Raw genomic sequence first — 12,339 nt, 5'->3', positions numbered from 1 at the left:
CGTTAGTAAATTAACCAAACATAGAATCTCCTTCCTCAGTTTGTATTATGTAAAACTTGTGTTATATATATATATATATATATATATATATATATATATATGGTTCATGTACCAGTTTTTAGAGGTGGTCGACTGAAACCAGCGAGAAGCACTTATTGGGTGTTCTTAAATTGTGTTAGATAGCAGCTGGTAAAAGGAAGCCATTTAATTAACAGGTATGATGCTGGTTTTAGAAGTGATATTTTATTTATTTTCTGAGTGCTGCTTCCGTGTTCCTATGTTGATAAGAGTTGTCATTCTGCACAGCACCATTGATGTAAAATTGTAATCCTTCTATTTTTGCAAAATGTCCCGGTGTTTGGTTCTCAAGATCTGGTCACCCTAAAACTAGCTTGCATTACTGCATGAAAATGGGTACCCTCTTAGTCAGAGCCAGCCGGCATGGGTGGAGAGAAATGTGGCGCCCTTGCTGATGGTAGTGAATTAAAGCAGCAGGGGGTCCCTTTTGTGTTCACTGGTCAGTGCCGTGATGAGCAGGGACTGGTTCCTCAGCACAAACATCCCCGGACCTCCTTCAGCTCGCCTAAATCACCGATAGCTTAGCTGCCTCATGCAGATGATGGTTTTGTTGATGTGTGCCAGCAAAGATCCGAGGGTGAAGGGACGGCACGGAAAGGTGCTAAAGGGGTGTTAAAATCATCTGCCATAGACCACAAACAGTGTGCCTATTACTTACAGTGTGGAATGTGGTATTGTCAAATTGAGCAGACACAGAACAAATGTACATTTTGAGTAAAAATGCTGTGATCGATTGTACTTTTTTGATTTGCCTTCTCTCTTTCTCCCCTCTTTTTTATATTTATTACTGCTTTTTATAATACAATTTCAATCGTTTGAAAGAAAATCATCTGCCATACGATAATGAAGACTAAAACCACTTTAAACTGGCAAATCGAACAGAATCGAACAGATAGGGACATGGTTGGAGCAAGCTGAGAAGGGCGCTGCTGCTGGTATCACCTTAATGCACACAGCTCCGTGCGTCCCTCAGAATATTGGCGCTTTGGGCCTGGGCTCAGCTCACCCACGCTAAAGGCCAGCCCTGCTCTTACTCAGGGCTGGCTTTTGGACAGCACAACCTGTGCTGCCGCACTGGGCACTGACCCGTGGATGGGGTGCTGGCCTCAGGTGGGGTGCTGTGCTTAGCAATAATTTATTATTGGAGAGATAAGGGGCATTTTTGCCTGGTGGAAGTGAGAGAATTGGAGGAGGTGGTCATGTGGTGTGTGGTAGCCAAAAATGATTGTCGCACTGGGCGCTACCAGTGCTAACACCGTCTCTGCTCTTTTCTTACTCCTAGTGCAACACAATCTTGATGTTTTTCATGATTCTAGTACTCTTCATATTGACAGCATGCCTTCATACTTGGTTTACCATTTTACACCTTTCTGTGGCTCAAGAGGTTTTCTTTAATTTCACATTAGTTTAGTTTTGGACCTAAGTCGCATAATAAATCGACTTACTAAGTATATGACAGTGAAACTATACACACAAACATGTGTAGTGTGTTAGAACATCTGTCTCTACATGTTAGTTCTTAGATGTATGTATAAGTTATTTGTATGTGCCATACTTGTATAATTTTACCTACAAAGGCAGACATCCACAGCCTTCTAAGCAGACCAGGAAAGAAAGGCTACCTGGACAGAGAAGACTGAAGAGGAAAAGCTGGTTCTACTCTGCCTTCTTCTCTCACAAGCTGACCTGATAAAACATGGCCTGTTGCCTAGTTGGAAGTGCTGCACTATCACATCCTTCCTCTAGCTCAAGCATCGCCCCTTTCCCCCGCCCGCCTCCCTGATTCCAACAGAATGGACATTATCACTTGTCTGAAAGCAAAACAAAGCCATAAGTGTCGAACAGAGGGAGGTCCTGTCTCCCCAATTTTTCCCATACATTCATCATAGAGAGAACTGTTTTAAGGTCTTGTGAAGCCTCATACCGTATTTCATGGGTAACAAATGGAGTGACTTTGGGTAATCCCCCTTAAGCCACTGGTTTAATTCGATCCCCCACTCATTCATTGCTTGAAGAAAATGTTGTTCAAGCTTCATACTATATTTAATTTAATTTAATTGCGGGTTTATATAGCGCTAGAATCGACTCCCGGAGGAGTATCTCCGCGCTTCGACCGCTGGGGAACCCGTCCTGGCTCACCCTGAGAGATGGTCCCTAATGGGTATCTCTAAGGTGCGACCAAGCATCCCCGGCGGTCTGGGGGGGCCGTTGTGAAGATGAGGCAAGCTAATGCCCAGAGTTGCCGAGTGTGGTCCCTGACTGGAGTAGGCACCGAGGCGAGAATTATCGAGCCCGCTGACCCTGGTCCACGACCCTGCCGCGTCGGGAATCGAACCCTGGTCCCGGGCCGTCCTCTGCTTACGGGTCTGCCGCCTCTAACCAGTGAGCCACACCACTCCACATATTCAAACAGTGTTTCGTGCAGCTTTGCCAATGGGCATAAATTGGATCCACAGATACCCCTGTACACAGCTTGCTGCTGTCTTGCCTTTATTGAATACTACATTATGAGCCACAAACATTCAGGAAATTGCAAACCTCAAAGATACAATGCGAGGAGTGGAAAGGTGCTGTATCGTCGTCAATCCCGTATATGGAGGCGAGGCGTGAGTGCTGCTCCACACAGTCTATTAAGGCACCGCGTAGAAACTCTGTACAATGCAAGCAATGCGCCTGAGCCCCGCTGATCTTCAAGGCAATGGTGTCGGCGTCAAACCTCGTGGTAGGGACCTGCATAGCAATTGACCCACGCAGAGATATCCTCAGATCGGCTCGGCACTGCGTTGGTGTCGAATGCCACTGCATTGGTTCAGATTGGAGCAAAGTCGTCACTGAGCAGATTTTAGAGCAAAACAGCTGCAGAACTCACTTCTGAGGCCCAGGACTGGAGAGGGCAGCTCAGGAAATGGTAAGACTCACAGATTGCAGAGTCCACCAGCATCAGCAGAATTGCAAGGAGTCTTTTATGGCCCTGATACTTCAGAGAACAGGAGGCCAGCCAGCAAGCCCTTGGAGAATCGTGGGTTCAAGGATGTAGAGAACATGTCCACTCCAACTCACTCCCAGGCAAAAAGCAGCAGGCAGCAGGCTAAAACAGCAATGCAATTAGCAAAGTGGCAGTCCCTCCTAAAGCACAGCAGCTCTTCTTCCAGGCAGAATGTCCTTGATTCCAGTAAAGTTTTAATTTGGTGGTGTCAGGGTCCAGTACTTAAACCCAAATGTGCCTTTGATGTGGGGGTGACTTCAAAGAGGCTTTGAAAATCACAAGGTTCCTGTCTTTCCTGCCCTGGCTTCAGACTCACTACAGGGGTAATGCAGCTCTGGGTGTGTAGACAGGCACAGCCCTATTCAGGTACACGTGTCAGCTCCTCCCTCCCAATCTACCTCAGGAAGGCCCTTCAGCCTGGTAATGGGCCATCAGAATTCAAATATCAGGCACCCTTCTAGAGGGAATGCACAAAGCTCAGCTGTCACCCAACCCAGTCTCGTATTCAGTCTTACAATTTAAAATCTGACTTCACCATAATTTGTGATTTTTAATTGTGAGTCCATGGACACCAAACTTCAAATATATATATATATTTTTGGTGCTATTTTTCCAAACATGTAGTTATGACATGTTAAAGTCATCAGCGTTCTATATACATGCTTGGTAAAGGCATGAGTGCTAATATCATATGCCACTAGGGTGCAGGTACATACCTGATTGGTGGCCCTCGACCTACTCAGGTCTCATATGCTTCATGGCTCCAGCCCTCCATTCATATGTCTGCTAAATGGAGACCTGCGGCGTAAGATAAATGTATGATGCATGACTGCTGGAAAGTGTTGTCTCCTGAAAGCTAGATGGCTCCTGAGCAAATAAAGGGCAAAACAGATGGCAACAGAAGAGGTGGTTCCTGCAATGGACCTCAAAGTGATAACAAGCACAGTTGTGTGTGCTCCTAAAATGGTCGCCATGTGACATCATATGCCACTTAACATCATCATTCAACCATTATTAGGACCAGAGGTGGCGTTTGCAATGCAACTCGCCTTTGCCCTGAATAGCAATTTGCTGTAGTTCTGTAAAATAAACACTGTACTACACAGAATATTTCAGAACACAGATGTAACTGTGGTGATTCCCAAATGGCTCCCATTTCAAATTGAAACTAAGCCAGACAGGTGTTTTATTCCACCAGCATTTTCCCATTGGGCTGAAGCCAATGGAGGCTGATTTTCAAAACCAGGGCCGCTCCTGGGGCCTCTACCATTTTCCCCAAGGTTGATTGCAGAAAGCACACGCAGGCTTCAATAGAGACAGAAAAAGAGAGGGACTGAAAGCTAGAGAGAAAACAATCAGAGAGGGCAAAGAGAGAGGAGAGGAGGCAAGAGAGAATTTGTGGAATGAAAGAGAGAGATAGGATGTAGAGATGAAGGGAGCAGCCAGATTTTAGATCTTTTTGTCAGGGCTGCTTTTGGTTCCCCAGTCTGACCCTGAACCGAGACACAAAAAGTGAGATGCAGGTTGGCAAACAGCTGATGCTAAAACACTCCTTGTACATACAGACACGCCTCAGTGTATGTGCTTGCCTTGTTGCCAATAATCCATTCATAAAATTGGCTGCAAGGAGAGGTACCACCGAGGTGCAAAGAAGAAGCATTTGCAAAAACTACTTTTTGGGCGTTAGAAAACCAAGAAAATAAACACAAGCGTGGGTGCACACTGTTTGTATGTGTTAGCATAAGAAAGGAAAACCTATTGCTTTGCTAATTCTCATGTGGGAGCCGAACCCCAATAATCTCCTGAACCTCAATATTGTATGAACCCCAAATTTACCTTGGAAGTTCAGCTCGTTAAATCTTCTTGTTGATTGAATAAAATTAGTGCTAGATCAAAATTAAGTTTAAAAGGTTTAATACAGAATCGTTAATAAATTATTGCAGAGAAATTGCGTAGTTTGTCATAAAAACTCTGATTCAAACTACGGGATCATAAAATTATAATGAAAACCCTAGTTAGCTAATGAGAACGCTCTAAATTCTAAGTGTAAAACTCATAAACAGTACTGACAGCATCCTAAGTGAGAGAGAAATTCTCAAAATAATTGGACAGAGTCTCAGGAGGAAAATAGAATGTCGCCCCGATCCTTCAAAACCAGGGTTTTTTTATGCACAATTTCAGTATATTAATTAATAAAACTTCAATTTCAGCATAGTATGAACGTCCGTCGTGCTGGCAAAACAAAAACAAATTTGTTTCAACCCATTTCTTAACGCCTTCCGTGCGGGGCTGTTTCCCCCACTGTGCTGGGGGGTGCGGGGGCGCGTAGAGCGCCCCGGTGCTCATGACGAGGTCAGCTCGTCATGAGCCACGGCGCTCCCGTGCTCATGGCGAGCTGAGATCGTCATGGCCACACCCGTTCCAATGGAACGTTCAGCACAGCAGGGGAATCAGCCCAGCATGCGAGCGTTCCACGGAACGGGCGAGGTCATGAAGAGCTCAGCTCGTCATGAGCACCGAAACGCCGTAGCTCTTGACGAGCTGACCTTGTCATGAGCACCCAAGGGGTTAAGGTATGAGAAATCTTCCACTTGTTTCCTCAGCAACTGCACTACAGAGATGTACAACCCAATAGTAAAACATTTCTTAACAGTAGCCCATATAATTATGAGATAAGTATGTAATTTTAAGTGCAAAATCATTCATTCATTGGTTGCGGTCATATGCATCATTAAAATTACTAATTTACACAAATAATGTATTATTCACATATGCACATCAGGAAAATCTGTAACACTTGTACTTTATTATGACAGCATGATGACACAGTAGGCACCAGCATATGTACCTAATGGGAGTATCTGGTCCACTGTACTTTCAACTAACATGTTATAGGGCGTACCTCATCCTAAAAAAAATTAAACGTCAGTATAAGATTTCTACCCCACCATAAGCACAGTCTGGTGAGTGACCTGCGTAGCTTCTTCCACCTTGGGTAAACAAACACTCCATAGGAGCAATAGATGACCCGCCAGCTTACCCCAGGCTGGATAAGCATTATTTCAATATTGTATTATTACATATTGGGCTGCTCCCCTCACAGCCCATCGGTGGTAGAGTAGCAAGGATGCTATTGGCTGGTGCAAATAACGACATGGCCCACATTTGCTAAAATTGTGCAGGGTTACTCATGAGACACAGCACAAAAGATAATATTTACAAATGTAAAGGCCAGTGTGTACAATGTTATATTATACTACATCGCACACGCCCCTAAAAACTTTAGTAAATGTGATCTCATGTAGTTTGAAGTACAGTAGCTTTTTTGATGTTATAAATTTCAATAAAACAATGGGATTTAAGTTAGCAAGTAAATGAAAGAAATGAGCTGGTCCGCGCACATTCTAGGACCTTGCACCTCTCACCTCTTCAATGAAAAGTACTAGTGTCTGAGCCTCCATGACTTGTGCTTTTAGGCTTGAGACCGATAAGAATGTTTCCGTATGCAAGTCTTAAGAGTGGTAAATGCCTGAAAGTCTCAATGCAAAACTGACCTGTAATTGACAATGTCAGTTGTGTCACTTACACATGCAGGAAGCCCAATATGCCTGGGGTTTTCTGCCTTCTGTGGCATCCAGAAGAATAGTGGCAGGGAACACCCAAAAAAATGTCAGAAAGGAGATCAGGAAAATGCAATGCAAATGAAGTGAATGAATACACACACAGTCGTAACAGGTAAAAGATTCACAAACATTTATAAGGTTTTTTTCCTCACTTATCTGTACTTCCAAACATACTGAATGTTGTAGGTGTAAGTCGTGGTGAAACGTAAAATGATATACCCTGCGGTTTGCAGAAAATGATACGGGGCCCTTGAGACTCCAATATCTCACAGATATTCATTGGTCTTGAGCTTAATGGGAACCCCCTGAAGGGTTACTATGAGCCTAGGGTAGCAAAGCAACACTGACCATCATTTCACAATAGCATAATATTTCACATAAATGGACAGTTTTAACCCCTTCGGAGCTGCTGATGGCTCCCGGTCGTCATCAGTTACGGTGGGCGTGTGCTGATGACGGCCGGGAGCTGTCATGACCACGCCCGCGATCGGAATGTGCCGCACATGCGCAGAATTCCAGCCGCGGCAGAGGGGTTAAACTTCTATCCAAACAAAAATCCTGAAGTTGCAAAGTTCAAAACATGAAAGCTTTGCCCACGCCTGTGCATTTTTTAGGTCAAACCGGACTGGCCGTAGAAGGGACAGGGCATTTCCCCGGTGCGTCGCTAGGGTGGGGAGCGGTTTGGGGTCCCTGGGGGGCCATTTTTGTTACCAGGGGTCAGCAATATCGCCCCCCTGTAACAAAATCTGCCAAAACCGGCCCACGCAAACTGCTCAGCTGGACCCTCCCTCACCCCAGCACAGCAGTTTGCCAGGGCCGGTTTCGGTTCTCAGTCCGGCCCTGGGCAGTGCATGCGCAGCTGCGAGGCATACAGTAGTCGAGTATGGCTTTGAAGCCCCGCCCACTCTTCGTCCATATTTTTAATTGGCTTGTGTCAATATCCTTAGTAAACGTTGGCTTCCGAGTCGGTAGTAGGGTTGTTAGTCCCTACTTGGTACCGCCTTGTCTACATTTGTTACCTCCCATAACGACTGTACCTTTTCCTAGTGTTGTTACATAGTCTGCAATATAAGTTGGTGAGCACTATTTTCTTTAATGCTCTTACTGTATTTCACCCAGGACATCGTAGCACACCCCAGGATTTGAGTACTGTATTTATTTAAATTATTATGCAGTCCGCTTTAACTTTAGCGACCTCGCTTATTCAATTATTTTATTTACGGCGTGGTCCGCTTTCAGTTTAGCAGCCGAGCTTATTTATTTATTTTACATCTTTCACATTGGCAGGCGCGCTTGTTTATTTTATAAATTAATAGAGCAGGCCGCTTTCACTTCAGCTGCCGCGCGGAACATTTCTAAATTATTTTATTTTTGCTTTGTGTGAAAGCGCACCATTTGCGCTTTCACTTTAATATTGTCTCCTGCCCCTTTGTTTAGGCGCTGCTCACTGTAACCTGAATATGGTGAGCAGATTCTAAAGAAAGGGGCGCGGCCAGCATTAAAGTGCTCTCGCATTTGTGAGAGTTTGAGCTATTGGCATTAAAAATAACACTGCCTTTAATACTTGTGTTGGGTTTAAAACACAGAAATAAAAGGCATATGCCAATCGCTTAAACGCTCGCAAAAGCGAGACCTTTTGCGTTGACGATGCTTGTTTCAATAGTGCTTTCTCACTATGACCGAAACTCACCTGTGCATGCTTCAGCATAGTCTTGGCAGCAGTCCAGGGTCCGAGGGCAGGCCTGATCACAGAAGCAGGTCCCGAAGGACCTATCCGGTCTCCAGCCCGTGGAGGTGCACGACAGGTTTCTGCCGCTGCAGCAGAGCCCCAGCTCCAGACATCCGGCCCCCGCCTGCTTGAAGTAAATGGCGACCCCAAGGGACACGGCCACCAGCGTCGCGCCGACGTGCATGTTATTTGTCCTGCGCAGGTGGTCTCGTGCTGACTCGAAGGGCGGAACAGGGCGCGCGCTTACCAAAGTTCTGAGCACCTGTCGACGAAGAACAAACCGGAAACCAGGTGAAAGGCGTTGCCAAATGGAGGCCAGTGGCAGGTTTTTAAAGCACTTAATCTGTAGTATTTTAGAGTAGAGGAAAGAACATGCTGTTGGAATCCTTCAATTACCCCACGTCCAAATGAAATTAGCACCGGATAAAATAAAAACGTATTCTATAGAACAAAAAATAGAAAGTGTTTCCTGGAGGTGTCCCGCAGAGTTCGGAAAGAAAATCTCTACTAAGTGTGTGCTCCCACAGCAATGTTTACTGAAATTCAGCACTATTGTTCTCGCCTCTATTTCCACCCCGCAGATCCCGGACTCACCCACTGAAAGCGACCTTTAGACCGGCTCATTTACTTTAATTGGACAGGTTATCGTTTACCGTGCAGGAAGTATTGCTAAAAGCAAACGTGCTTGCGAAACCCAGCAGTAAGCAACAATGAGGCACTTTACAGAGAATATTTGCGTTGCACCAGGCAGGGGAAAGTCACACATGAAGTGCTTTACACTGAATAGTTCTGTGCGTGCGGGATAGAGGATGCGATGGCACAAGGGGTGTCACTGGGACAATATCTGGGAAGGTAGTGACTGTACTATATGGTACCTGCACAGTGGATTTTATATCACATATTTCTATATCAATTAACACAATTAAACCATTTACAATCAAACCATCAAAGATTTATTTCACATTTCAGCGAACACCCATAAAGCCAAGTAATATAAATTCGAATTGCAAAATGGTGTGCATTATAAGGGACATTGAGTCTGAAGAAGCTTCCGTATAATGATTACAAATGTTATTGCAATTTATAATACAATCTCTGAAATAGTAAAATAAATAATTACATTTATTAAAAACGGATTATAAAAGAATGAATTGCATGAGAAGAAATCATCAGAATTTAGGTTTACTTATTTACAACACATCTTGGTGAAAAATCGGAGTTAAAGGAAAATTAAATTCCTATTTTCCTACATATCACCCCTAAAAAAATTTCAAGGCGCTGGGTGTCATCGGGTAGAATAAGTCAGCTATTGCCGACAGTCATATAAGGCTGAGCCGATTTGACACCGGCAATTGAACCGCGAGCTCAGCAGTCAGCTGCTCTGGCCGCTGTGCCACGCCTCTCCCATATATAAATATGGATCACCAAACCTCAGCCAATGCTGGTCCATGTTACAATTTTTTTTTTTTTTTTTTCAATTTATAAAGCTTTATTCGACATTTGTCATAAAAGCATCTTTCCTATCCCTATACAATAAATACTAAGTCTAAAAATAATTTTAAAACACATATTAAACAGTTTGACAGCCGAATATTACCAAATAAATACTGTGCGGTTAAAATTCAAGTAATTTCTAAAAAAGAACAATTCATACAATGCAATAGACTAATTTTTAAACAACACTAGATCATGATATATTGAGGTTTGTCTTTAAAGTGCGTGTGCGTATTGACCATGCCCAGGCAAGAAATTTAGCTACGGCGACTACAAAGAGTGTGGAGCAGTCCGTTTCAAGTATTCTCAAGGCTGTTGATTGACTACGTGTGCCAATATTTTGGCAAACTGGCTTCAGCCATTTGCGTCTAGGGGTAGCATATTGTGGACAGCAAAACAACAGGTGGGAAATGTGTTCAATTTGGTCCTTGCAAAAATAACAATGATCATCCCACATTGGGGACCAGTGTTTTTTAAAAGCATTTACTGGCAAGGTCCCAATACGAAATTGGAAATACAATTTCCTATCGAATGGACGTTCTATGATGTCCCAATATATTTCACATGACGGATACATTTTGATGTCCCAGAAACGGGTTGTCAATGCTGAATTGGAACCTTTACAGAACATTACTGTATACACCATTTCCCAATACAATTCTTTTAATTTTGCTTTCGATGGAAAGCTGGCCACATCGCAGTTACCCCATAGATGGTCCAATTTTAGTAATGCAAGAAGCCCCTTGAGTTCTTTTAACCATTTGATACAGTGGAATCGGTCACACTCAATGACATCCTTCAGAGCTTCAGCATAATGACACAGCTCTGGGGTCACCATCAAGCGCCTCCAATATAGGAGTGGCCGTAGCCTGGCTATATCCTCTATGTTTTTCTTGCCAAGGTCCAATTTCAGAGTGAGCATGGGTGTGCTTTGTGGGACCATGACTAGCCCTCGCAAAAACCTGTTTTCGGCACAGCTCAATTCTTTTAGATTAGAAAACCCCCACAGTTCAGACCCATACAAGCAGGCACCTAACACTTTCATATTGTATATTTCTAGTGCAGAATTAACCGGCTTTGTTAGTGATTTACGATGTTTCAGTGCTACTGCACCAGCAAGCTGGTTAAACTTTAATAGAGTATTATCAATATGCGATTGCCACTTCATGTTTCCTTGCATGGTGATGCCTAGATAAGTAAAGGCGTCTACTTTTTCTAGGGGGATGCCTTTATATTTGATTACTCCTTTAAATGAGGATTGATAGTTTAGGCACATGAATTTAGTTTTGTTAGTATTCAATTCAAGTCCTTTACTATCACAAAATTCCCCAAAGGCATCAACCACTTTCTGGAGACCGCTCGGAGTGCGTGAGAGTAGGAGCGTGTCGTCCGCGAACATTAGAACTGGAACGTGGCGACCTGCTATAATTGGGGCATCACTTGGGGATTTCATTAAGTGGTCAACAATTCCATTAATATAAATTGAAAATAGTGTTGGGGCTAACACACAGCCTTGTCTGACTCCTCGTTCTACTGGGAAGGAATCTGTGGTTTCGCCTTGCTTGCCCCATCTAATTTTGGCAAAATTATTATCATGAAGGCGGACAAGGAGGGTGATGAATTCCTGGCTTAGACCTACATCTGCCAGGGTCTGCCACAATTTTTCTCTGGGGACTAAGTCAAAGGCCGCTTTTAGGTCTACAAAGACAGCATACAACGATCCCTTTTTCAGTGTGACGTTTCTCCAGTAAATTGTTAAAAAATAGAGAACTTGGTCAACACTGCTGGTCAGTGGACGAAACCCTGCCTGATAGGGGGATAGTATATTTTTATCGTCAATCCATTGTTGTAGCTTGTTCTGGACTAGGCGACCCATTACTTTTTGCGCCGTGTCTATGAGACTTATTGGTCTATAGTTTTGGGCTAGCGTTTTATCTCCTTTTTTGAAAATGGGGATTATTTCTGCTCCCTTCCATGAGTGGGGGACTTCCCCACCCATTGCCACAGCATTGGCCAGCATTTCAAAATATGAGCACCACGCATTCCGGTCCGACAGAAACACGTCGGCCGGGATGCCATCCATACCTGGTGCTTTCCCTCCTGCTATTCCGTCCAATGCTTTAGTTACATCATTCTTGTCAAATATTTGGTTTCTGAAAAAAACAGAAGGCGGAGGTTGGGCAGAAGCATGGACCAAATTGCGGGCATACTGTGGTCTAAAAAACTCAGTCCATTTGTTAATAGGGACATTATTTTGTGGCTGGGCAGCTATTCCTCCCCTCTCCCATTTTACAATTGCCCAAAAGCGCTTGGAGTCCTTGGGAGCACAAGCTTCCTTCAATTCCTGCCACCCTTCTTCATCCCAGCGTTTCTTTGCCTTTTTTTGGGCTTGTCTATATGCATCTCTTGCTCTTCTAATTTCTATTGCA

At 44.0% G+C, this 12,339-nt stretch overlaps 1 protein-coding gene across 1 annotated transcript in view; it reads right to left on the bottom strand.

The window, feature by feature from the left end:
* The window catches only part of LOC147706198 (somatomedin-B and thrombospondin type-1 domain-containing protein-like), a 113,053-nt gene extending 104,031 nt beyond the window's left edge, over positions 1–9,022 (bottom strand). The window contains exon 1 of the mRNA XM_086932625.1: positions 8,378–9,022. Coding sequence (XP_086788751.1) covers positions 8,378–8,600 — 223 coding nt within the window. The 5' untranslated portion in view covers positions 8,601–9,022. The remainder of the gene's footprint in view (positions 1–8,377) is intronic.
* Positions 9,023–12,339: the final 3,317 nt, after the last annotated feature.

Source organism: Lissotriton vulgaris, chromosome 7 (genome assembly GCF_964263255.1).
Source record: "Lissotriton vulgaris chromosome 7, aLisVul1.2, whole genome shotgun sequence".
Lineage (NCBI taxonomy): Eukaryota > Metazoa > Chordata > Amphibia > Caudata > Salamandridae > Lissotriton > Lissotriton vulgaris.
Note: the sequence above shows the minus strand (reverse complement) of the source record. Positions and strands in the feature narration are given on the sequence as shown.